This window comes from Balaenoptera acutorostrata, chromosome 2, assembly GCF_949987535.1.
Source record: "Balaenoptera acutorostrata chromosome 2, mBalAcu1.1, whole genome shotgun sequence".
In the NCBI taxonomy this organism is placed as follows: domain Eukaryota; kingdom Metazoa; phylum Chordata; class Mammalia; order Artiodactyla; family Balaenopteridae; genus Balaenoptera; species Balaenoptera acutorostrata.
The window spans coordinates 123,571,079-123,595,844 of NC_080065.1; the positions used below are offsets into that span (position 1 = coordinate 123,571,079).

General features: G+C 37.1%; 1 protein-coding gene across 15 annotated transcripts in view; it reads right to left on the reverse strand.

Annotated features, from left to right (window-relative positions):
- Positions 1-24,766, reverse strand: part of FAM13B (family with sequence similarity 13 member B) — a 122,193-nt gene that overhangs the window by 60,443 nt on the left and 36,984 nt on the right. For 14 of the 15 annotated variants that reach the window (XM_057541811.1, XM_057541810.1, XM_007172206.2 and 11 more), the window contains 3 exons: positions 16,498-16,539; positions 15,602-15,757; positions 13,710-13,842 (listed from right to left, as the gene is read on the reverse strand). In XM_057541811.1, the coding sequence (XP_057397794.1) occupies positions 13,710-13,842; positions 15,602-15,757; positions 16,498-16,539 (331 nt within the window). The remainder of the gene's footprint in view (positions 1-13,709; positions 13,843-15,601; positions 15,758-16,497; positions 16,540-24,766) is intronic. The other variant, XM_007172199.2, reaches the window with a different exon arrangement.

Genomic DNA, 24,766 nt, shown 5'->3' on the forward strand with positions numbered 1-24,766 from the left:
ATGAAGAACAAGACAAGGATGTCCACTCTCGCCACTCTTTATTTATTTATTTTATGTATGTATTTTTGGCTTCATTGGGTCTTTATTGCTGCGCGTGGGCTTTCTCTAGTGGCGGCGAGCGGGGGCTACTCTTCATTGCAGTGCGTGGGCTTCTCATTGCGGTGGCTTCTCTTGTTGCAGAGCATGGGCTCTAGGCACGTCGGCTTCAGTAGTTGTGGCTCACAGGCTCTAGAGCACAGGCTCAGTAGTTGTGGCGCACGGGCTTAGTTACTCCATGACATGTGGGATATTCCCGGACCAGGGTTCAAACCTGTGTCCCCTGCATTGGCAGGTGGATTCTTAACCACTGTGCCACCAGGGAAGCCCTCGCCTGTCTTATTCAACATAGTTCTGGATGTCCTACCCACAGCAATCAAAGAGGAAAACGAAATAAAAGGAATACAAATTGGAAAAGAATAAGTAAAACTGTCACTGTTTGCAGATGACATATTATACATAGAAAATCCTAAAGATGCCACGAGAAAACTACTTAAGTTAATCAATGAATTTGGTAAAGTTGTAGGATACAAAATTAATGCAAAGAACTCTTGCATTCCTATACACTAATAACGAAAGATCAGAAAGAGAAATTAAGGAAACAATCCCGTTTACCATTGCAACAAAAGAATAAAATACTTAGGAATAAACCTACCTAAGGGGCTTCCCTGGTGGCACAGTGGTTGAGAATCTGCCTGTCAATGTAGGGGACACGGGTTCGAGCCCTGGTCTGGGAAGATCCCACATGCCGTGGAGCAACTACGCCCGTGAGCCACAATTACTGAGCCTGCGCTCCGCAAGAAGAGAGGCCGTGATAGTGAGAGGTCCGCGCACCGCGATGAAGAGTGGCTCCCACTTGCCGCAACTAGAGAAAGCTCTCGCACAGAAACGAAGACCCAACACAGCCATAAATAAAATAAATAAATAAATAAAATTAATTAAAATTTTTTAAAAAACTACCTAAGGAGGCAAAAGGCATGTACTCAGAAAACTATAAAATACTGATGAAAGAAATCAAAGATGACACAAACAGATGGAGACATATACCATTTTCTTGGATTGGAAGAATCAATACTGTGAAAATGACTATACTACCCAAAGCAAATTACAGATTCAATGCAATCCCTATCAAATTACCAATGACATTTTTCATAGAATTAGAACAAAAAAATTTTGCAATTTGCATGGAAACACAAAAGACTTCGAAGAGCCAAAACAATCTTGAGAAAGAAAAATGGAGCTGGAGGAATCAGGCTTCCCAACTTCAGACTATACTACAAAGCTACAGTAATCAAGACAGTATGGTACTGGCACAAAAACAGAAATATAGATCAATGGAACAGGATACAAAGCCCACAGATAAACCCACATACCTATGGTCACCTATGCTATGACAAAGGAGGCAAAAATATACAATGGAGAAAACACAGTCTCTTCAATAAGTGGTGCTGGGAACAGACAGCTACATATAAAAGAATGAAATTAGAACACTCCCTAACACCATACACAAAAATAAACTCAAAATGGATTAAAGACCTAAATGTAAGACTGCACACTATGAAACTCCTAGAGGAAAACATCGGAAAAAACACTCTTGGACATAAATCACAGGAAGATCCTTTTTGACCCTCCTCCTAGAGTAATGAAAATAAAAACAAAAATAAACAAGTGGGACCTAATTAAACTTAAAAGTTTTCCACAACAAAGGAAACCATAAAGAAGACGAAAAGACAACCCTCAGAATGGGAGAAAATATTTGCAAATGAAACAACGGACAAAGGATTAAACTCCAAAATATACAAAGAGCTCATGCAGCTCAATATCAAAAAAACAAACAACCCAATCAAAAAATGGGCAAAAGACCTAAATAGACATTTCTCCAAAGAAGACAGACAGATGGCCAAGAGGCACATGAAAAGATGCTCTACACCACTAATTATTAGAGAACTGTAAATCAAAACTACAATGAGGTATCACCTCACACCAGTCAGAATGGTCATCATCAAAAAATCTACAAACAATAAATGCTGGAGATGGTGTGCAGAAGAGGGAACGCTCTTCTACTGTTGGTGGGAATGTAAATACAGCCACTATGGAGAACAGCACAGAAGTTCCTTAAAAAACTAAAAATAGAACTACCATATGACCCAGCAATCCCACTATTGGGCATATATCCTGAGAAAACCATAATTCAAAAAGACACATGCACCCAAATGTTCACTGCAGCACTATTTACAATAGCCAGGACATGGAAGCAACCTAAAGGTCCATCAACAGATGAATGGATAAAGAAGATGTGGTACATATATACAATAGAATATTACTCAGCCATAAAAAGGAACGAAACTGGGTCATTTGTAGAGATGTGGATGAACCTAGAGTCTCTCATACAAAGTGAATTAAGTTAGAAAGAGAAAAACAAATATAGTATATTAACACATATATGTGCAATCTAGAAAAATGGTACAGATGAACCTATTGCAGTGTAGGAATAGAGATGCAGACGTAGAGAACGGACTTGCGGTGTGGACACAGGGAGGGAATTGGGAGATTAGGATTGACATATATACACTACCATGTGTAAAATAGATAGCTAGTGGGAACCTGCTGTATAGCTCAGTGCTCTGTGATGATCTACATGGGGGGATGGGGGTGGGGGGGTGGGAGGGAGGTCCATAGGGAAGGAATATATGTATACATATAGCTGACTCACTTCATTGTACAGCAGAAACTAACACAACACTGTAAAGCAACTATACTCCAATAAAAAGAAAAAATATACAGATGCAAAAATCCTCAACAAAATATTAGCTAATCAAGCACCTAAACACCTACTAAAAGAACTATACACAACAACCAAGTAGGATCTATCCCAGGTATGTAAGGCTGGTTCAGCATTTGAAAATCACATAATGTAAGCTATCATCAACAGGCTGAAAAAGAAAAATCACATGATCTTATCAAGAAATGCAGAAAAAGCATGTGAGAGTCAGCTCTACCCACCACCAGAGCTTCCCATCAAGCCTCTTAGATAGCCTCAACCACCAGAGGGCACACAGCAGAAGGAAGAAAAACTACAATCCTGCAGCCTGTGGAACAAAAACCACATTCACAGAAAGATAGACAAGATGAAAACGCAGAGGGCTATATACCAGAGGAAGGAACAAGATAAAACCCCAGAAAAACAACTAAATGAAGTGGAGATAGGCAACCTTCCAGAAAAAGAATTCAGAATAATGATAGTGAAGATGATCCAGGACCCTGGAAAAAGAATGGAGGCAAAGATGGAGAAGATGCAAGAAATGTTTAACAAAGACTTAGAAGAATTAAAGAACAAACAAACAGAGATGAACAATACAATAACTGAAATGAAAACTACACTAGAAGGAATCAATAGCAGAATAACTGAGGCAGAAGAACGGATAAGTGACCTGGAGGACAGAATGGTGGAATTCACTGCTGCGGAACAGAATAAAGAAAAAAGAATGAAAAGAAATGAAGACAGCCTAAGAGACCTCTGGGACAACATTAAACATAACAATATTCACATTATAGGGGTCCCAGAAGGAGAAGAGAGAGAGGAATGACGCGAGAAAATATTTGAAGAGATTATAGTCGAAAACTTCCCTAACATGGGAAAGGAAATAGCCACCCAAGTCCAGAACCGCAGAGAGTCCCATACAGGATATACCCAAGAAGAAACACGACAAGACACATAGTAATCAAATTGGCAAAAATTAAAGACAAAGAAAAATTATTGAAAGCAGCAAGGGAAAAAGGACAAATAACATACAAGGGAAATCCCATAAGGTTAACAGCTGACAAAAATTGAAAAAAAAAAAAAATTGAAATCATATCAAGCATCTTTTCTGACCACAACGCTATGAGATTAGAAATGAATTACAGGGAAAAAAACATAAAAAACACAAACACATGGAGGCTAAACAATACATTACTAAATAACCAAGAGATCACTGAAGAAATCAAAGAGGAAATCAAAACATACCTAGAGACAAATGACAATGAAAACACGACGATCCAAAACCTATGGGATGCAGCAAAAGCAGTTCTAAGAGGGAAGTTTATAGTTATACAAGCCTACCAAGAAACAAGAAAAATCTCAAGTAAACAATCTAACCTTACACCTAAAGGAACTAGAGAAAGAAGAACAAACAAAACCCAAAGTTAGCAGAAGGAAAGAAATCATAAAGATCAGTGCAGAAATAAATGAAATAGAAACAAAGAAAACAATAGCAAAGATCAATAAAACTAAAAGCTGGTTCTTTGAGAAGATAAACAAAATTGATAAGCCATTAGCCAGACTCATCAAGAAAAAGAGGGAGAGGACTCAAATCAATAAAATTAGAAATGAAAAAGGAGAAGTTACAACAGACACCACAGAAATACAAAGCATCCTAAGAGACTACTACAAGCAACTCCATGCCAATAAAATGGACAACTTGGAAGAAATGGACAAATCCTTAGAAAGGTATAACCTTCCAAGACTGAACCAGGAAGAAACAGAAAATATGAACAGACCAATCACAAGTAATGAAATTGAAACTGTGATTAAAAATCTTCCAACAAACAGAAGTCCAAGACCAGATGGCTTCACGGGTGATTTCTATCAAACATTTAGAGAAGAGCTAACACCCATCCTTCTCAAACTCTTCCAAAAAATTGCAGAGGAAGGAACACTCACTAACTCATTCTATGAGGCCACTATCACCCTGATACCAAAACCCGACAAAGATACTACAAAAAAAGAAAATTACAGACCAATATCACTGATGAATATAGATGCAAAAATCCTCAACAAAATACTAGCAAACAGAATCCAACAACACATTAAAAGGATCATACACCACGATCAAGTGGGATTTATCTCAGGGATGCAAGGATTCTTCAAGATATGCAAATCAATCAAGGTGATACACCATATTAACAAATTGAAGAATAAAAACCATATGATCATCTCAATAGATGCAGAAAAAGCTTCTGACAAAATTCAACACCCATTTATGATAAAAACTCTCCAGAAACTGGGCATAGAGGGAACCTACCTCAACATAATAAAGGCCTTATACGACAAACACACAGCCAACATCATTCTCAATGGTGAAAAACTGAAACCATTTCCTCTAAGATCAGGAACGAGACAAGGATGTCCACTCTCACCACTATTATTCAACATAGTTTTGGAACTCCTAGCCATGACAATCAGAGAGGAAAAAGAAATAAAAGGAATACAAATTGGAAAAGAAGAATTAAAACTGTCACTGTTTGCAGATGACATGATATTATACATAGAGAATCCTAAAGATGCCACCAGAAAACTACTAGAGCTAATCAATGAATTTGGTAAAGTTGCAGGCTACAAAATTAATGCACAGAAATCTCTTGCATCCCTATACACTAATGATGAAAAATCTGAAAGAGAAATTATGGGAACACTCCCATTTACCTTTGCAACAAAAAGAATAAAATACCTAGGAATAAACCTACCTAGGGAGACAAAAGACCTGTATGCAGAAAACTATAAGACACTGATGAAAGAAATTAAAGATGATACCAACAGATGGAGAGATATACCATGTTCTTGGATTGGAAGAATCAATATTGTAAAAATGACTATACTACCCAAAGCAATCTACAGATTCAATGCAATCTCTATCAAATTACCAATGGCATTTTTTATGGAACTAGAACAAATCATCTTAAAATTTGTATGGAGACACAAAAGACCCCGAATAGCCAAAGCAGTCTTGAGGGAAAAAAACGGAGCTGGAGGAATCAGACTCCCTGACTTCAGACTATACTACAAAGCTACAATAATCAAGACAATATGGTACTGGCACAAAAAAGAAACATAGATCAATGGAACAAGATAGAAAGCCCAGAGAGAAACCCACGCACCTATGGTCAACTAATCTAGGACAAAGGAGGCAAAGATATACAATGGAGAAAAGACAGTCTCTTCAATAAGTGGTGCTGGGAAAACTGGACAGCTACATGTAAAAGAATGAAATTAGAACACTCCTTAACACCATACACAAAAATAAACTCAAAATGGATTCGAGACCTAAATGTAAGACCGGACACTATAAAACTCTTAGAGGAAAACATAGGAAGAACACTCTTTGACATAAATCACAGCAAGACCTTTTTTGATCCACCTCCTAGTAATGGAAATAAAAATAATAATAAACAAATGGGACCTAATGAAACTTCATAGCTTTTGCACAACAAAGGAAACCATAAAGAAGACGAAAAGACAACCCTCAGAATGGGAGAAAATATTTGCAAACGAATCAACGGACAAAGGATTAATCTCCTAAATATATAAACAGCTCATTCAGCTCAATATTAAAGAAACAAACAACCCAATCCAAAAATGGGCAGAAGACTTAAATAGACATTTCTCCAAAGAAGACAGACAGATGGCCAAGAAGCACAAGAAAAGCTGCTCAACATCACTAATTATTAGGAATGAAAATCAAAACTACAATGAGGTATCACGTCACACCAGTTAGAATGGGCATCATCAGAAAATCTACAAACAACAAATGCTGGAGAGGGTGTGGAGAAAAGGGAACCCTCTTGCACTGTTGGTGGGAATGTAAACTGATACAGCCACTATGGAGAACAATATGGAGGTTCCATAAAAAACTAAAAATAGAATTACCATATGATCCAGCAATCCCACTACTGGGCATATACCCAGAGAAAACTGTAATTCAAAAAGACACATGCACCCCAATGTTCATTGCAGCACTATTTACAACAGCCAGGTCATGGAAGCAACCTAAATGCCCATCGATAGACGAATGGATAGAGAAGTTGTGGTACATATATACAATGGAATATTACTCAGCCATAAAAAGGAACGAAATTGAGTCATTTGTTGAGACGTGGATGGATCTAGAGACTGTCATACGGAGTGAAGTAAGTCAGAAAGAGAAAAACAAATATCGTATATTAATGCATGTATGTGGAACCTAGAAAAATGGTACGGATGAACTGGTTTGCAGGGCAGAAGTTGAGACACAGATGTAGAGAACAAACGTATGGACACCAAGGGGGGAAAACCGAGGTGGGGTGGGGATGGTGGTGTGCTGAATTGGGCGACTGGGATTGACATGTATACACTGATGTGTATAAAATTGATGACTGATGAGAACCTGCAGTACAAGCAAACAAAAACACTAATACTAAAAAAAAAAAAAAAAAAAAAAAAGGAATGAAATACTGACACACACTACAGCATGGCTGAACTTTGAAAGCATGGTCTCACTGAAAGAAGCCAGACATGACAGGCCACATATTGAATGATTCCATTTCTATGAAATGACCCAAAGAGGTAAATCCATGGAGACAGAAAGCAGAGCGGTGGTGACCAGGGACTGGGGTGACAGGATGAGGAATGACTGCTTATGGGGGGGTGGGATTATCTCTTGTGCTGATGAAAATGTTCTAAAATTGGTTCTGGTGTTGGTTGCACAAGTCTGTGAATATACTATAAACCATTGAATTGTGTACTTTAAAAAAAAAAAAGAAAGAAAGAAAAAGCATGTGACAAAATCTAACACTCATGATAAAAACTCTTAGTAAACTAGGAATAGAGGGGACTTTTTCAACTTGATAATGACTGTCTACAAAAAACCTACACCTAACATCATACTTATTTATAGAGTTTATAGAGTTTATAGAGTGAGAAACTCTATAAACTTTCCAAATGAGTTCAGGTACAAGGCAAGGATGTCCCCTCTCACCACTCCCTTTCAACACTTAATTAGAAGTCCTTGCTAATACAGTAAGGCAAGAGAAGGGAAAAAAGGTTAGCAGATTGGGAAGGCGGACATAAAACTATCTTTGTTCACATATGACATGATTGTCTATGTAATGTAGAAAATCTGAAAGAATTAACAAAAACAATCTCCTGGAACTAATAAGTGATTATTAGGTTGCAGGATACAAGGTTAATAAACAAAAGTCAATTGCTTTTCTATACACCAACTGCATTCTGAAATTAAAACATAATACCATTTACATTAGCACCCAAAAAAGTGAAATATTTGGGTATAACATTTATATGAGGGGGACTTCCCTGGTGATACAGTGGTTAAGAATCCACCTGCCAATGCAGGGGACACAGGTTCGAGCCCTGGTCCAGGAAGATCCCACATGTCGCAGAGCAACTAAGCCCATGCGCCGCAACCACTGAGCCTGTGCTCCAGAGCCTGTGAGCCACAACTACTGAGCCCGTGCACCACAACTACTGAAGCCCACGCACCCTAGAGCCTGCGCACTGCAACTACTGAGCCCACACGCCACAACTACTGAAGCCTGAGCACTCTAGGGCCCACGTGCCACAACTACTGAGCCTGCGTTCTGCAACTACTGAAGCCCATGCGCCTAGAGCCTGTGCTCTGCAACAAGAGAAGCCACCGCAATGAGCAGCCCGTGCACCGCAACAAAGAGTAGCCCTTGCTCGCTGCAACTAGAGAACACCTGCACGCAGCAACGAAGACCCAAAGCAGCCAAAAAAATTTTTAATTAATTAATTTTTTAAAAAAAGATCTATATGAGGAAAACTACAGAACTCTGAGGCAATAAATCAAAGAAGAACTAAATAAATACAGAAATATACCATTTTCATGGATTGAACACTCAATATTGTCGAGATGTCAGTTCCTCCCAATTTAATGTACAGATTCAATGCAATCCCAATCAAAATCCCAGCAAGTTGTTTATGGATATTAACAAACTGCTTCTAATCTTTATGGGGGGAGGTAAAAGACCTAGAACAACCAACACAATACTGAAGGAGAAGAACAAAGTTGGAGGACTGATACTACCTGACTTCAAGACTTATTATAAAGGAACAGTAGTCAAGACAGTGTGGTACTGATGAAAGAATAGACAAAGAGATCAATGGAACAGAATAGAGAGCCCAGAAATAGACCCCCATAAGTATAGCCAACTGATCTTTGACCAAAAAGCAAAGGCAATATAATGGAGCAAGGACAGTCTCTTCAACAAACGGAATTGGAGCAAATGGATACCCACATGCAGAAAAATGGATCTAGGCAGAGATCTTACACCCTTCACAAAAATTAATTCAAAATGGATCATAGACCTAAATGTAAAACACAAACTATAAAACTCCTAGACTATAACACAGAAGAAAACCTAGGTGACCTTGGGAATGGTGATGCCTTTTTAGATACACCTCCAAAAACACAATCCATAAAACAAGTAACTGATAAGCTGGACTTCATTAAAATTAAAATCTTCTGCTCTGCAAAATTTGATATCAAGAGAATTAGAAGACAAGCCACAGACTGGAAGAAAATACTTGCAAAAGACACACCTGATAAAGGACTGTTATACAAAAAAAGCAAAGGACTCTTAAAACTCAATAATAAGAAACAACCCTTGAGACACAGATGTAGAGAACAAACATATGGACACCAAGGGGGGAAAGCGGCGGGGGGTGGGGGGATGAATTGAGAGATTGGGATTGACATATATACACTAATATGTATAAAATGGATGACTAATAAGAACTTGCTGTATAAAAAAATAAGTAAAATAAAATCCAAAAATTCAAAAAAAAAAAAAGAAAAGAAACAACCCAATTGAAAACTGGGCCAAAGACCTTAAAATACTTCTCACCAGGGAATTCCCTGGCGGTCCAGAGGTTAGGACTTGGCACTTTCACTGCAGGGGCTGGGGTTCGATCCCTGGTTGGGGAACTAAGATTTCGCAAGTGGCGTGGCACAGCCAAAAGAAAGAAAGAACTAAAACTCAATAACAAGAATACAAAACCCAATTAAAAAAAAAAAAAAAAAAGACTTCTCACCAAAGAAGATATACTTCTTTATATAAGAGATGGCAAAGAAGCATATGAAAAGATGCCCCCACATCATATGTCATCAGGGAAATGCAAATTAAAACACTGAGATACAACTACATACCTATCAGAATGGCCAAAATCTGGAACCAAATGCTGGTGAGGTTAGAGAGCATTAGGTACGCTAATACAATGCTGGTATGAATGCAAATTGGTAAAGCCATTTCAGAAGACAGTTGGCAGTTTCTTATAAAATTCATACTGTATGATCCATCAATTACACTCCTTGGTATTTACCCAAAGTAGTTAAAAACTTAAGTCTACACAAAAACCTGCACACAGATGTTTATACCAGCATTATTCATAATTGCCAAAACTTGGAAGCAACCAAGACATCCTTCGGTAGGTAAATGGAGAAATAAACTGTGGTACATACAGACAATGGAATACTGTTCAGCACTAAAAAGAAATGAGCTATCAAGCCACAAAAAACACACAGAGGAACCTTAAATGCACATAACTAAGTAAAAGAAGCCAATCTGAAGCTACATACTATGTGATTCCAACTATATGACATTCTGGAAAAGGCAAAACTATAAAGACAATAGAAAGATCAGTGGTTGCTGGTGGGATGGGGTATGAACAGGCAGAGCACAGTTTAAAAAACTCGGTATATTATATATTTTTCCAAACCCATGAAATAGACAGCACCAAGAGTGAACCCCAAGGTAAACTAGACTTTGAGTGATTATGGTATGTCAGTGTAAGTTCACTCTTGGTAAGAAATGTACCATTCTGGTGAGTGATGTTGATAATGGGAGAGGCTATGCATATGTGGGGGCAGGGAACATATGGGAAATCTCTGTACCTCCCTCTCAATTTTGTTTGTAAACCTAAAACACCTCTAAAAATAGTCTCTTAAAAAAGAAAAAGAATTCCTGCTTTCTTAAAGTAACTAATACACCAACTTCATTCAGCAAATCTACTGAGTTGCCTACTATCTGCCAGGTGACATTTATTTGTTTGGTCATATATTCCACAAATACTTAATGAATACATACTATGTGTTCTAGATAATGGGGATGTAATAATAAACAAAACAGATGAAAATCTCAGCCCTCATGAAGTTCACAGTCTAATGATGGGAAACAAACTAATAATAGATATGTGCAATGGTGACAGAACTATTAAGGGGTAAGGGGGGCAGACAGTGAAGAAGGACAGAAAGTTCAGAGACTGGATGGGGGTAGGTCAGTGAGAGGGCCTGCTAATACATACAGAGTAATGAGATTTGGCCTGAGAAGGTAAAATTGAGGAAAAATCTGCAGGATCAGATGAGGAAACAAGCCATAGGGATATCTGGGCAAACAGCAATCCAGACAGCACCTTAAGACTGAACTGTCTCAATCATAACTGTCCATCAGTCCGTGTTTCCCTACTCCCTATTGCTATATTTTTATACCTAGATGGCACTGGAAGGTTCTGAGATGAGAACTGACATTACGTAATTTTCATTTTAAAAGGATCACTCTGGCTGCTGCTCAGAACAGACCATAGGGCGGAAAAGATAAGATCAGTTAGGAGGCTGTATTAATCTAAGTGAAATGAATGGACCTGTGTGGTGGCAACGGAAACATTAAAAATGGTCAGACTATATAAACTTCAAAGGTACAATCAGTAGGTCTTTGTAACGGAGTAGATGTGCAGTAAGAAAGAAATCAAGGACGACCCAAGGCTTTTGGCCTATGCATGTGGAAGGAGAAACTGCCATTTACTGAGATTTTAAAGACAAAAGGAAGAACACATGTGTCAACAAGATTACAAGTACAGTCTGGTGCGTGTTAAGGTGCTTATAAAATGTTTACATGATGTTTATTAAGATATTAAGATGTTTGTAAGATATTCAATGTTGAGTACAACAGCTGGGTATAGGAATCTATAAAGTTCAAGAGAGAGATCTGGACTAGAGATAGAAACCTGGGAGCCTTTAGCATAGTTGTAATCACATAGTATGTAGCCTTTTCAGATTGGCTTCTTTTACTTAGTAATGTGCATTTAAGGTTCCTCCATGTTTTTTTGTGGCTTGATAGCTCATTTCCTTTTAGTGCTGAACAGTATTCCATTGTCTGTATGGTATTTAAAACCATTAGACTAAATGAGATTACCAAGGGAGTGAATGAAAATTAGTGACCTGAGAATTGGGCCCTGGGCCATACTAAATTTGAGAACATGAAAAGCAATCAGCAAAGGGATAGAGCAGCCAGTCAAGGAGAAAAAAAAAAAATCCAGAGGAGTGTGATATCCTGAAAGCCAAGTGAAGAAAATGTACCCAGGTAGTAGGCATAATTAATTGAATCAAATTGTGCTCTTAGGTCAAGTAAAATGTGCAAAAGACATAATTAGTGATTTGCAAGAACAGTTTCAGAGGAATGTTAAGGGTAAAGGTTGCCTGGAGTGGATTCGAGATAGAATGTAAGGAGAGAAATTAAACAGACACAGACAATTCATTCAAGTAATTTTATTATAAAGGAAAGCAGAAAAATGGTGGTGTAGCTAGAGTGGGAAGAAGGGTCAAGAGAGGGTTTTTTCCTAAACATGGGAAAAGTAACAGCCAAAATATTTTACACTGATGGGAATGATCCAGTAGACAGGCAGAAACCGATAAACCAGGAAAGAGCAAAGAGACAACAACAGAAGCAATAACCAAGAATAGATGAAAAGAGATTAATCGAATACACCAGTGGAAGTAAGAATATTAATACACAAGTAATATACAAGTCCAGTAAGAGTAACAGCAGCAGCTTAACTTTTGTAAAATGTTTTCCAGTTTATAAAATAACTTTATACTTTTACTTCTTTGGATATTTATAACAATCCTGTAACAGAGGTATGACCTCCCACTTATATAAAGAAAAGCAAAGAACAACTCAGAGAAGTTAGGTAACTTGGTCAAAGTCACACTGCTATTAAGAGGCAAAGCCAGAACACAAATCTCTATAAATTCCTTATTACAGGTATGTTAGCTTATGATTTAGAATGAAAACACGCTGAAGAAAATTTCCTCATTCATTAAGTATATTATCTTAAAAAGTGTTAACAAGGGACTTCCCTGGTGGTCCAATGGCTAAGACTCTGTGCTCCCAATGCAAGGGGCCTGAGTTCGATCCCTGGTCAGGGAACTAGATCCCACATGCCGCAACTAAGAGTTCACATGCTGTAACTAAAGATCCCGCATGCCGCAATGAAATCCCGTGTGCCACAAGTAAGACCTGGCACAGCCAAATAAATAAATATTTTTAAAAAATAAAAAAATAAGAATAAAAACTGTTAACAAAACTAAACTTTGAAACATGTCTTAGAAAAATGTTGCTTTGTACATTTATTGAAATTATTTTAAAAACAACGTTACTACTAAAAATTGTGACAGTGAAAATTTACTTTTTAAATGATGTTCATGGGTTTTCCATAATTATGAAAAATCTTATGTTCTTCAGGAAAATATCTGGGACATACAAGGGCTTTTAAAAAGAACAAAATTCAACCATAATACCACCAACCACCTTAGCTGACATTGTAATTTGTTTCCTTCCAGAAAAGTATTTTAAAATAAGGTGTTTTATATTTACTTCTCTACTCAATGATGGTTCCTGACCTCTACTGAGAGTATGTATGTTCCTGGGACTTATAATCAAGACAAACATGTGTAACAGCAAAGATACTGAACTATGGCTTCTGGTATCAAAGGAACACATGAAGCAATCACAATTGTAATCTAGTACACCTAACACAGAGATCTTTAAGTCTTAGCATTTCTTACCTGGTTATTTTCTTCATCCTCAAATACAAAATCTTGCTGCATAACTTCATTGTCTAAATTAGTGCTAGCCACAGGTTCTGAACAGTCTCTGTTACATTCACTGGCATTAATAATACCATCAGCAATATCAACCCTAGTAATGAAGATTAAAAAGTCAGATCAGGCCACATGTTGAATACGTAATGCCTTTAAAATAAATAAATAAAAGTAATAATCTGAAAATTCTCCTTGTCAAAGAAAATTTGTCTTTTTCATAAAGAGCCACAGTTTCTTTATCTTGCCAAGTTAGATTATTAAGTGTACAAAGTTTATTTTTGTCTCTCCATGGGATGTTGTGAGGAACCTACCTGGTTTGCTATCCACTTTGAATATTTTCAAAAGCAAATGAATGGTTTTAAAAATAATTTATGTGCCAAAATAATGATTTCCCTTATAAACACATACTCTAAATCATAATAATGACCTGTTTACTGATTAAAATACAAGTCTAGCACTAGGTACCAGAGTGTCCAACACCTTATCAAGTACAACAGGAATAGCTTCCTACTGCATATTTTTTCATCTTATATAATTTAGAATATGCACAACACTGCAGGGTTTTGTTTACAAAGATGATACCACTATCAATGAGAATGTGAGTTATTTCCATAATACTGTCTGAGCATGGGCATAGGTTTTCAGCATCTCTAGCTAACCTAAGGGCAAACTCCAAGAAATCTGCTTATATTATATCCTTTGAAACATTTTCCTACTATTTCCAACTTTTAGATACTGCTTCTTACCTTCATATTCAACTCAAATACTCCCTACAGATCCATGTGTATAGTTCAAATCATGCCTTCAAAGCACATAAATCAGGGCCATCATATCGAGCTGCACAGGCTGGTGATGCCATCCATGCAGACTACAATGGCACACCTGCAGTTGTACAATACGGTATTCCATAAACATATTCCAAGCATTGGTTTTTATATCCATTAATTTTTCAGTTTCATTTCATATTTGATAGCTAGTCTAGTATACTTGACACATTTGGCCTTTTAAAAATCTAATTCTTAACAACAAAAACAGAATTCTACCCAGTCATCAATTTTTTTTGCCTTCCTATGAATTCTCCAAATTTGGGTACATCTTTCTTAAGATCATGATCGATGTTGCTCTGTAGATCTGTCCCCAAAACAAAAACTGATCAATGTAAACTATGAAATCATTGCACTGTGGTCTCAGAGAAAGGAACCTATATATCCTAAAGTTCAGGGCTGAGGTAATAGGAAAGGAGATGAAGCTTTTGTCATTTAGAGGTAACAAGTCAGCTGAAAAGTGGAGTAACATCACACATCACACAGTACATAGAGTACTTCTAACTTACACAAATTCAATTATTAACAGCTAACCTAAAACAACAGCATGTAGGGAGGGCAAAGGCTGGAGGCAGGTGATAAGTTAAATAGCAAAGGATGATTCCATCTACCATTTCACTCAATGACCATGTGCACTAGGAGTGATGTCAATCTGCTGTCCCTGTACCTATCTGTCTAGATAACTGCATGCCATGGTGTGACCATTCGGAGAACAGAATATAGTTCTACTTTTTTAAAAGTTATTTTTCATATAACATGGATCCTAAAAGTAAGCTTGCTACTTCATCTGGTGTTCACAGGCTGTGTTGGACTTAATGCCTATTACCTTAATGGAAGACTTATGAGATTTTCAATGTTAAGAAGTATACACAATTTATACGCAAGTATATACAAAGTCACTTTTCACACTGACTTTCAGAAATGCTCAAGTAAGATGACACCCCATCATTTAAGAAAAGATACAGTTTTTTAAAAGAAAAAACAATTTTATAGCTCAATAAGTAACAGTAAAATGTTTTAAAAGTTTCTTACTGGTTATTAGATCCTTCCCCATCACAATTAACACTTCCTGCTTCATTATTACACACCAGACTTTGTTGTTGTAAATTCTTAAGATCATGATCTATGCTGCTCTGCAGATCAAAAAGGTGCTGTTCCACAGCTGCTCTAATTGTTCTTTCTAAAATGCTATAAAACAGAACACATTTTAGTGAGAAGCAGTCACCCTAACTAGTTATTTGGTCACATAAACACAAACTTTAAAATGTACAACCAGTTAAAAAAAAAAATTATAATGGTATTTAAATGAACAGGCTAGAGGGGAAAAAAGAAATAGGAAAACATAATATTGGCTTAAATTTTAAAATGAAATTTGCCCAAATAAGATATACAAATCAATCATAATGTCACTATTACTACTGAGGCATGAATGATCACTTGTCCCAGTAATTCACTCCTCACCTTAATACATATAAAGCCATTTAAAAAGACTTTTCAGGGAATTCCCTGGCGGTCCAGTGGTTAGGACTCCGCGCTTCCACTGCAAGGAGCACGGGTTCGATCCCTGGTCGGGAAACTAGGATCCCGCATGCTGTGTGCCACGGCATGCATGCATGCATGCATACATACATACATAAATAAAGCAGCCATTAAAAAAAAAAACTTCATAAAAAAGCTCTTTTGACATTTTCAATCATTTCAGAAGATCAAAAAAAATCATCTGAAAAAAAGTTCATCTTTATTTTGTATGTGAGTGTAATTCATTCCTTCTTCATTTGTTCTGACCTAAGTACATAAAATACTGGTTTCACTGCCTTATGTACAATCCTTCCTCTAAAGTAAGTACAATAAATACATGATTTTAATTTCTACAGTTTAGAAATATTTTTTAAAAATTTTAAATTGTCTTCTGTAAGTATACTACTTACTCCGCAGAGGCTGGTAAGATGCCGATAGGAGATATATGGGCACTGTAATCAAAGAAAGAAATCAGCTATAAAATTTTCAATACTAAATGACTATAAAATGTGGTGAAAACTGCCACATTTACACTACCCTTGATACACCCAGGAGAACATGCACTAAGTTTATTATTCTAACTTTCTAAAGAAATTATTTTTCACATAAGAAGACCCTTAAAATACATACTCTGTGGTGTGTGTGATATGTGTGTGTGTGTGTGTGTGTGTGTGTGTGTGTGTGTGTGTGTGTAGTGCAGGGGAGGGGGGCCGCAACTACTTCATCTGGCGCTTACCTGGAAGGAACACTGACCTATTCCAAGCCTGAAGGGAAAAAAACTGACTACTGGGCCAAACAAAAGTACCCATCTAGGACAGTGTGGAGGCCTCAATGTTGGCCCTGTACTCCTTGCCAGAAGTAATAGCACATGCTCCTACTCAGAGGATATTCTCAAGCTACAAAAATAAGAGGTAAAATAGAAACTAAAGTTCAGGCCATATCATTCACTGCACTGGTAACAGACTTTCCCTAGCAAATTTTGTACCACAATATCTACTGATACTTATAAAAACAGACAATAGACTCATTTTTACCACAGTTATCGAAAGTACAACTTAAAACCCACAATGAGATATGGATACTACTAAAATGTTTAAAATTAAAGTGTTGGTGAGGATGTGAAGCAAATAGCACATTCACATAATGCTGGTGGGAATGTAAAATGTTCCAACCACTTTGGAAGCCAGTTTGGTAGTTTTCTTATAAAACCTACCAAGTGACCCAGTAATTGTACTCCTGAGTATTTACACAAGAGAAATGAAAGTTTAAGTCCATAGGAAGACTTCCACAAGCATAGCAGCTTTATTCATAATAGCCAAAAACGGCAATCAACCCCAACAGGTGAATGGATAAACAAAGTGTGGAATATTCTTATGGATATCCCATGGAATATACTTAGCATTTTTCTATAAAATTCTTGAACAACTGATACATACAATAACATGAATCTCAAAAACCATTACACAAGCAAAAGAAGCCAGACACAGAGTACCTATTCTATGAGATTCCATTTATAAGAAATTCTAAAACAGGCAAAATTCATCTATATAGTGACAGAATGCAGATCAGTAATTGCCTGGGGCCAGAAACTGCGGGGGTCAGGGGGAGAATTACTGTAAAGAAGCACATGAAGTGATGGAAACAGTCTCTATCTTGACTGCCATGGTTGTTAACAGATATATATGTATATGTGTTCATCATTCATAAAATGAAAACATTTTATTGTGTGAAAAATACATCTCAGTAAAGTTGATTTTCAAAGGAAAAAAATCAGTAAGAGAAAAAAACTAATCTACAATAATCGAAGTCAGATAGTGGCTACTTTGGGGGAACAGAGAGATTGGTAGCATTTGAGAAGGGACAGGAGCAGGGACCCAGGTGGTGGTTATACAAGTTGAATTCATTTTTTGATAATTCAATGGCCTTATGACTTGTGAACTTTTCTGTATGCAAATGATTCTTCAATAAGAAGAATCATTTTTAAAAAGTAAATTTAGTTTTATGAAGTTCCTCTGTAAAATGTGCCAACACATACTCTAACCAACATGAGGAAGAATGTCTATCAGGTTAATAGTCTCAGGATTCTCTGTAGGAAACCAAATGAACACCATTTACCATTCATCCAACAATCTTCAGCAGGTCTCCCTTAAGCAAACACATCAGTAGCAAATTGCACCACTGCTTTATCAGACAACAGTAAGCCATCCTGGTTTGGCACACATAACCTCTCTAGCTTTAAAAAAAAATTTTTTTAACTGCCAATATTATACTAGTTTTCATGAATGAGTTATTCTTAGCTAAATGCTTTCATGATGATACCCTCAAGGAAAGTACTTAAAAATTTTTTCATATTTAAATGAAATCATTTTCATTTCTGAAATCAGGAAAAGCTGGGGAGAAAAATCACATATATGTGCACAAAAAAACAGTGTAGCCATCAGTCTATTTCTAGCAGTTTCAGATGAGCTGAGAGTTAAATATTTACTGACTTTTGCAGAAAAATACAAAATATAAAAAATGATAAATGAGGCTTTCCCCAAAGGGTGTTTAAATGTCAACTAGGATATTAGATCTTTTTCTGATATTTTGCTACAATGATTTGTTGATTATATTTTTAATTTTGGTTATAGGTTGCTATTTCATTATAAAAGTTAAATCTGGTATATTTTCCTTAGTAACTTAGCAGTCTCTAAGTTTAGATAATTTGTTACCTATTTAGAAACATTCATTTTACTTTTAATACCGTTATCCACTGACAGTGTAGTATGTTGAATGGTGTGAAAAAAATATATACATCTAACATCATTCTTGTCACCATTTAATTTGTGATTTCTGGTGAGCTTTTACTGTATCTTACAACAAATTCTCAAAAAGTTCCAATTCTCAACTACATACTCCATCAGTCTGTTACTAAAGCCTTCTATCATGTTTTAACTTTTCATAGGGTTTACATCACCTCTCTATTCTTTTTCAAATTTGCCATTGTTAGCCATCTACTCATTCTCCCAGAGAGATTTTCTCACCCTTTTTTATTAGATTATCAATAAAACGCTAGTGGATACATGGACACAAGACACTTTACAAAGAATCAAATAAACAAAAGAAAAATAATCACTCAACATCACTAATCATCAGGGAAATGCAAATCAAAACCATGAGAAACCTCATATCTGTCAGAATGGGCATTATCAAAAAGAATACAAATAACAAATGTTGGTGAGGATGCGGAGAAATGGGAAACCTTGTACACTGTTGGTGGGAATGTAAATTGGTGCAGCCACTATGAAAAACAGTATGGATGTTTCCAAATACACTCAAAATAGAACTACCATACGACCAGCAATTCCACTCCTGGGTATATATCCAAAAAAAACAAAAACACTAATTCAAATGATACATTAACTCCAATGTCCACAACAGCATTATTTACAATTGCCAAGATATGGAAGCAACCTAAGGGTCCATGAACAGATGAATGGATAAAGAAGATGTGGTGTATGTGTTTATACACACACACACACACACACACACACACACACACACACACACACTGGAATACTACTCAGCCATAAAAAATAACAAAATTTTCCATTTGCAACAGCACGGATGGACTTGAAGGGCATTATGCTAAGTGAAATAAGTCATACAGAGGAAGACAAATACTGTTATGATATCACATATGTGGAATCTAAAAAAATAACACAAGTGAACTTATTTACGAAACAGAAACAGACTCACAGACACAGAAAACAAACTTATGGTTATGAAAGGGGAAAAGGGGAGAAGGGGAGAGATAAATTAGGGCCACCTGTATCAGACTCTCCTGAAGTAACAGTGTTATTTTATTGGAGATTCTGACCCTACTCTAGACCTCAAATACCATAAAACCAAAGTAAATAAGATAGTATGGTACTGGCACAAGAATAGACATACAAAACAGAAACAGACCCATGATTGATTTAGAACAAAGATGCTACTATGGAAAGCAGGGAAAGAATAGTCTTTTCAAAAATGAGTACTGCAACAATTTGGTATCCATACTGAAAAAGGTAACTTGGCAACCTCTGTCACACACTACAGACAAAAATCAATTCCAGGTAGATTACAGACCTAAACAAGGAAGGTGAAATGATACAAGTTTCAGAAGATAATACAGGGGTGTGTATTTAGGAAAAGATTTCTTAAACAGGACACAAAAAGCATTAATCACAAAGGGAAAAGAATGATAAGCTTGATTAAAATTGGGAATTATTCATCAGAAGACAATACAAGAAGGAAAAGGCATAACACACAATGAGGAAAATACATTTACAACATATATTTTTAAAGGGCTCCTAAAAAAGGGCTTCGTTTTCAATAAGAAAAAGATAACCCAATAAAAAATAGGAAACAGACTTGAACAGGCATCTCACAAAAGAAGAAATTGGCCAACACACATATGAAAAAGAGATGGACCTTATTAAAACGACAATGAAGTACTCTAGAATGTGAAGCAATGGGAATGCTCACACACTGTTAGAATGAGAACTGGAGAAAGCACTATGGAAAACAATTTAGCAATAGTTACTTAAGTTGAAAGACAGTAAATTTGCATGCATGTGTGCACCAGAAGATATGTACAACAATGTACACAGCAATGTTACTCACAATAGTCAAAAATAAAAATAATCCAATTTTCCAGCAACAGTAAATTGGATCATTGTGGTGCAATCATATAATAGAATACTTTACAGCAGTGAAATGAACAAACCACAGTGACGTGACCACATGGATAAAATTCTCATACCATGTTTAGTGAAAGAAGCTGGATCAAAAAATACATATAGCAAGTTTAATTTTCATAAAGCTCAGAAATATATAAGAAAGTGATTGGCATAAAAGTCAGCATAGTTGTTACCTTTAGTGGAGAGGGAGGAGATCAGGACTGTGAGAGCTACCAGGGTGCTTTCAGTGCTTATTTCTAGATCTGGGATATTTGGATATTTGCTTTTTACTAACCTGTTTTGATATACATTTGTTTTATGCCAGTTTCTGTATGTATGATTTCTTTCCCAGTTTAAAAAAAAAAACAAACTTTAAGAAAGCAGATTCCTCGGTCCCTCCCTAAACCTCTGAGGTAGGATCCAAGAGTTTACATTTTTAATAAGCACCAGTGATGATTCTTATCCATACTAATAAACTTAAGAAACACTGGCTGAGATCTATATCTAGCCTTCCAAAAGATTAAACTTTAATAATATTTTCCAGGGACTTCCCTGGTGGTCCAGTGGTAAACAATCTGCCTTCCAATGCAGGGGACGCGGGTTCTATCCCTGGTCAGGAAACTAAGATCCCACATGCCACAGGACAACTAAGCCCGCGCGTCACAACTACTGAGCTCGAGCGCCTCAATGAGAGAGCCCGCGTGCCGCAAACTACAGAGTCCACACTCTCTGGAGCCCCCGTGCCACAACTAGAGAGAAGCCTGAGTGCTGCAACAAAGAGACCATGTGCCACAATGAAAGATCCTGCATGCCTCAACGAAGATCCCGTGTGCTGCAACTAAGACCCGACACAGCCAAAAACATAAAGAAAATAAATAGATAAGATAAATAAGTATTAAAAAATAATAATAATAATATTTTCCAGTTATCCAAAGGAGCCAAACAGAACAAAAGTTCTAATGGTCTTAAATTCGATGGGTAGAGACTTCCCTGGTGGTCCAGTGGGTAAGACTCTACACTCCCAATGCAGGGGGCCTGGGTTCAAATCCTGGTTGGGGAACTAGATGCCACATGCTGCAACGAAGATCCTATGTGCTGCAACTAAGAGCCGGCGCAGCCAAAATAAATAAACAAATATAAAAAAAAAATTCGATGGGTAGGCAGAGGATTTGATCTTTCAGTTTCCTATCCCTTTTAAGTGCTATGGGAATTAAATTTAAAATATATAAAAGTAGTCATCAGCAAGCTAGATTATTAGTATGAAAGTAAAGATTCTTTGGCCCTAAAGAATAGGCTAGGACAATCAAATAACCAGCGGCTTTCAATAAGGACCTTCTCCCTACCCCGAAAAGCTATAGTAAACAAATCAAATAAATAGATTTTGTACTTTATGAGTCACACTGAGGCTACAAAGTTGACTGTAAAACTGTTCTCTGAATTTCTGAAGGAAAAAGGACTGATTCAGTTTTCAGATTTCAAGGAATTTAATTATTCTTTATTTTCAGACTTTTGCCAAGTTCTGTGGGGAATAAAGCACTTATGTACAAACCAAGGCTAACATACACCTACGGCTATAAAAAAGATTTATCAATATAGTTATGCATCTGCAGAAGCAAAATAACATAAGTATCATAAGAATGTGAGTTCTGATTAATAAAGACACACAAAAAATAAATGCTGACAAATTCAAGGTCAAATTACTTAGGTACTATAGACAGATGCCATAAAGACCACTTAAAAATCCTGTTTTCATTAAACCACCAGACGAAAAGGGCAAACAATAAATCACAAGGGTCACACGTATTTTAGGCTTCAATCAAGTATAACGTTAAAGACTGTAGTCATTCTGACCTTCTTCTCCCTTCTGCTGTTAACTCTATTTTTAAATCTGTCTAGAATCACATAATCTTCTTGAGAACACAAAATCAATCTTGCAGCCATTTATTCCAATTACTATTTTTTTGTAATTCAAATACAATTATCACAGGGAACTACTATTGTTTTAATTTCCCAATTGCAAATATTTAATATTACAAATAATACTTCAATAAAAGTACTGTAGCTCTGCTCCAATTAAATCTGATAAGGATCACTTTACCTGTGTAACAGAGCCTTGCAAGCCATTCTAGGCACTGTAGCATCTCCTAACAAAAACATAAGGTAAAATGACTTCAAATATCATAAAGGATGGTGACAGGCTTATAAAAACTGCTGAGCAATCAGAACTGCAGTCTAAACGGAAGCAGGCTGCAACATGAGGTCACTACTGACAAGGAGGGACCCAATCAACAGCCCACAAATCTTTTCCCAAGTACTAAATAAGCAACTTGGTGGGAGATAGGGAAAGGGGGACAAAATTTTGAATCTGGCTGGAACGCCTATAAAAATATTTAAGCCTAACCCAGTGTAAAGCAAAAAAAAAAGTCTGTTTTCATTAATCACACTATATCAAGAGTTATAAATTATGACAAATATGACATTGCTGAAACAGCTGCACAATAGGTAGAGAACTATTGTTCACTCATCATCCATTTTCAGAAAAGCATTAATGGTTAATTTTTCAAATCTAAAATTAGGATAATTTCCAGATAATTCATGCCAGAGCCCCACTAAAACGACCATTTTAAAAACTGTGGTTTCGGGCTTCCCTGGTGGCGCAGTGGTTAGGAATCTGCCTGCGAATGCAGGGGACACGGGTTCGAGACCTGGTCTGGGAAGATCCCACATGCCGCGGAGCAACTAGGCCCGTGAGCCACAATTGCTGAGCCTGCGCGTCTGGAGCCTGTGCTCCGCAACAAGAGAGGCCGCGATAGTGAGAGGCCCGCGCACTGCGATGAAGAGTGGCCCCCACTTGCCACAACTAGAGAAAGCCCTCACACAGAAACGAAGACCCAACACAGCCATAAATAAATAAATAAATAAAATTAAAAAAAAAAAACTGTGGTTTCGAAAAATAAATATATAAAACAGGGACTTCTCTGGCAGTCCAGGGGTTAAGACTCAGCACTTCCAAGGCAGGGGCGGGGGCGCAGGTTTGATCCCTGGTCGGGGAACTAAGATCCCACATGCCGCGCAACACGGACAAAAAAACAAACAAACAAACAAAAAACAACCCCAAACCACATATCCCCTTCCAGTCAAAAGCAAAACGTATTTCTTCACTTTCCCCATCAACTTGGGAATACCCTATACCTATGATAAGAGTAAACTGGAAAGATGCCTCACTATTAGAAAGTTAGTCAATAAGTTATAACAACCACAAGTCTTTAAAATGTCAAATGCATAATTTTCAGGGCAATAGGAAGGAGGAAGAGAACCTGTCAATATCTATTATGCTCTGATACTTCAAAAAATGTTTTACTTTAATAAAATCATCTTATGACCCAAAGCATAAATTCTACTTTTTCCCACCCAACATTTCTGATACTCCCACCAAAGCACGTTTTCCTCCTCTTTGCACCTTTTTTTTTAAATTAATTAATTAATTAATTTTTGTTTGTGTTGGGTCTTCATTTCTGTGTGAGGGCTTTCTCCAGTTGCGGCGAGCGGGGGCCACCCTTCATCGTGGTGCGTGAGCCTCTCACTGTCGCGGCCTCTCCCGTTGCGGAGCACAGGCTCCAGACGCGCAGGCTCAGTAGTTGTGGCTCACCGGCCCAGTTGCTCCATGGCATGTGGGATCCTCCCAGACCAGGTCTCGAACCCGTGTCCCCTGCATTGGCAGGCAGATTCCTAACCACTGTGCCACCAGGGAAGCCCCTTTTTGCACTTTTTAAGTGGAATCTAGCTAGCGAAAATGTGGTGAATTGATTGTCAACTGAAATATTCTGCAAACTGTTTATTTAACAGATTAAGTTACTACTACATTTCTCTCGCCCCTATAGTCAGCTGAAGGCATACTTCTTCAACAATAAGGTATCCAGAGAACGAAGTGCAAACCAATTCACCTCAACTCAGAGCTCTTTCTTAATCACTACAC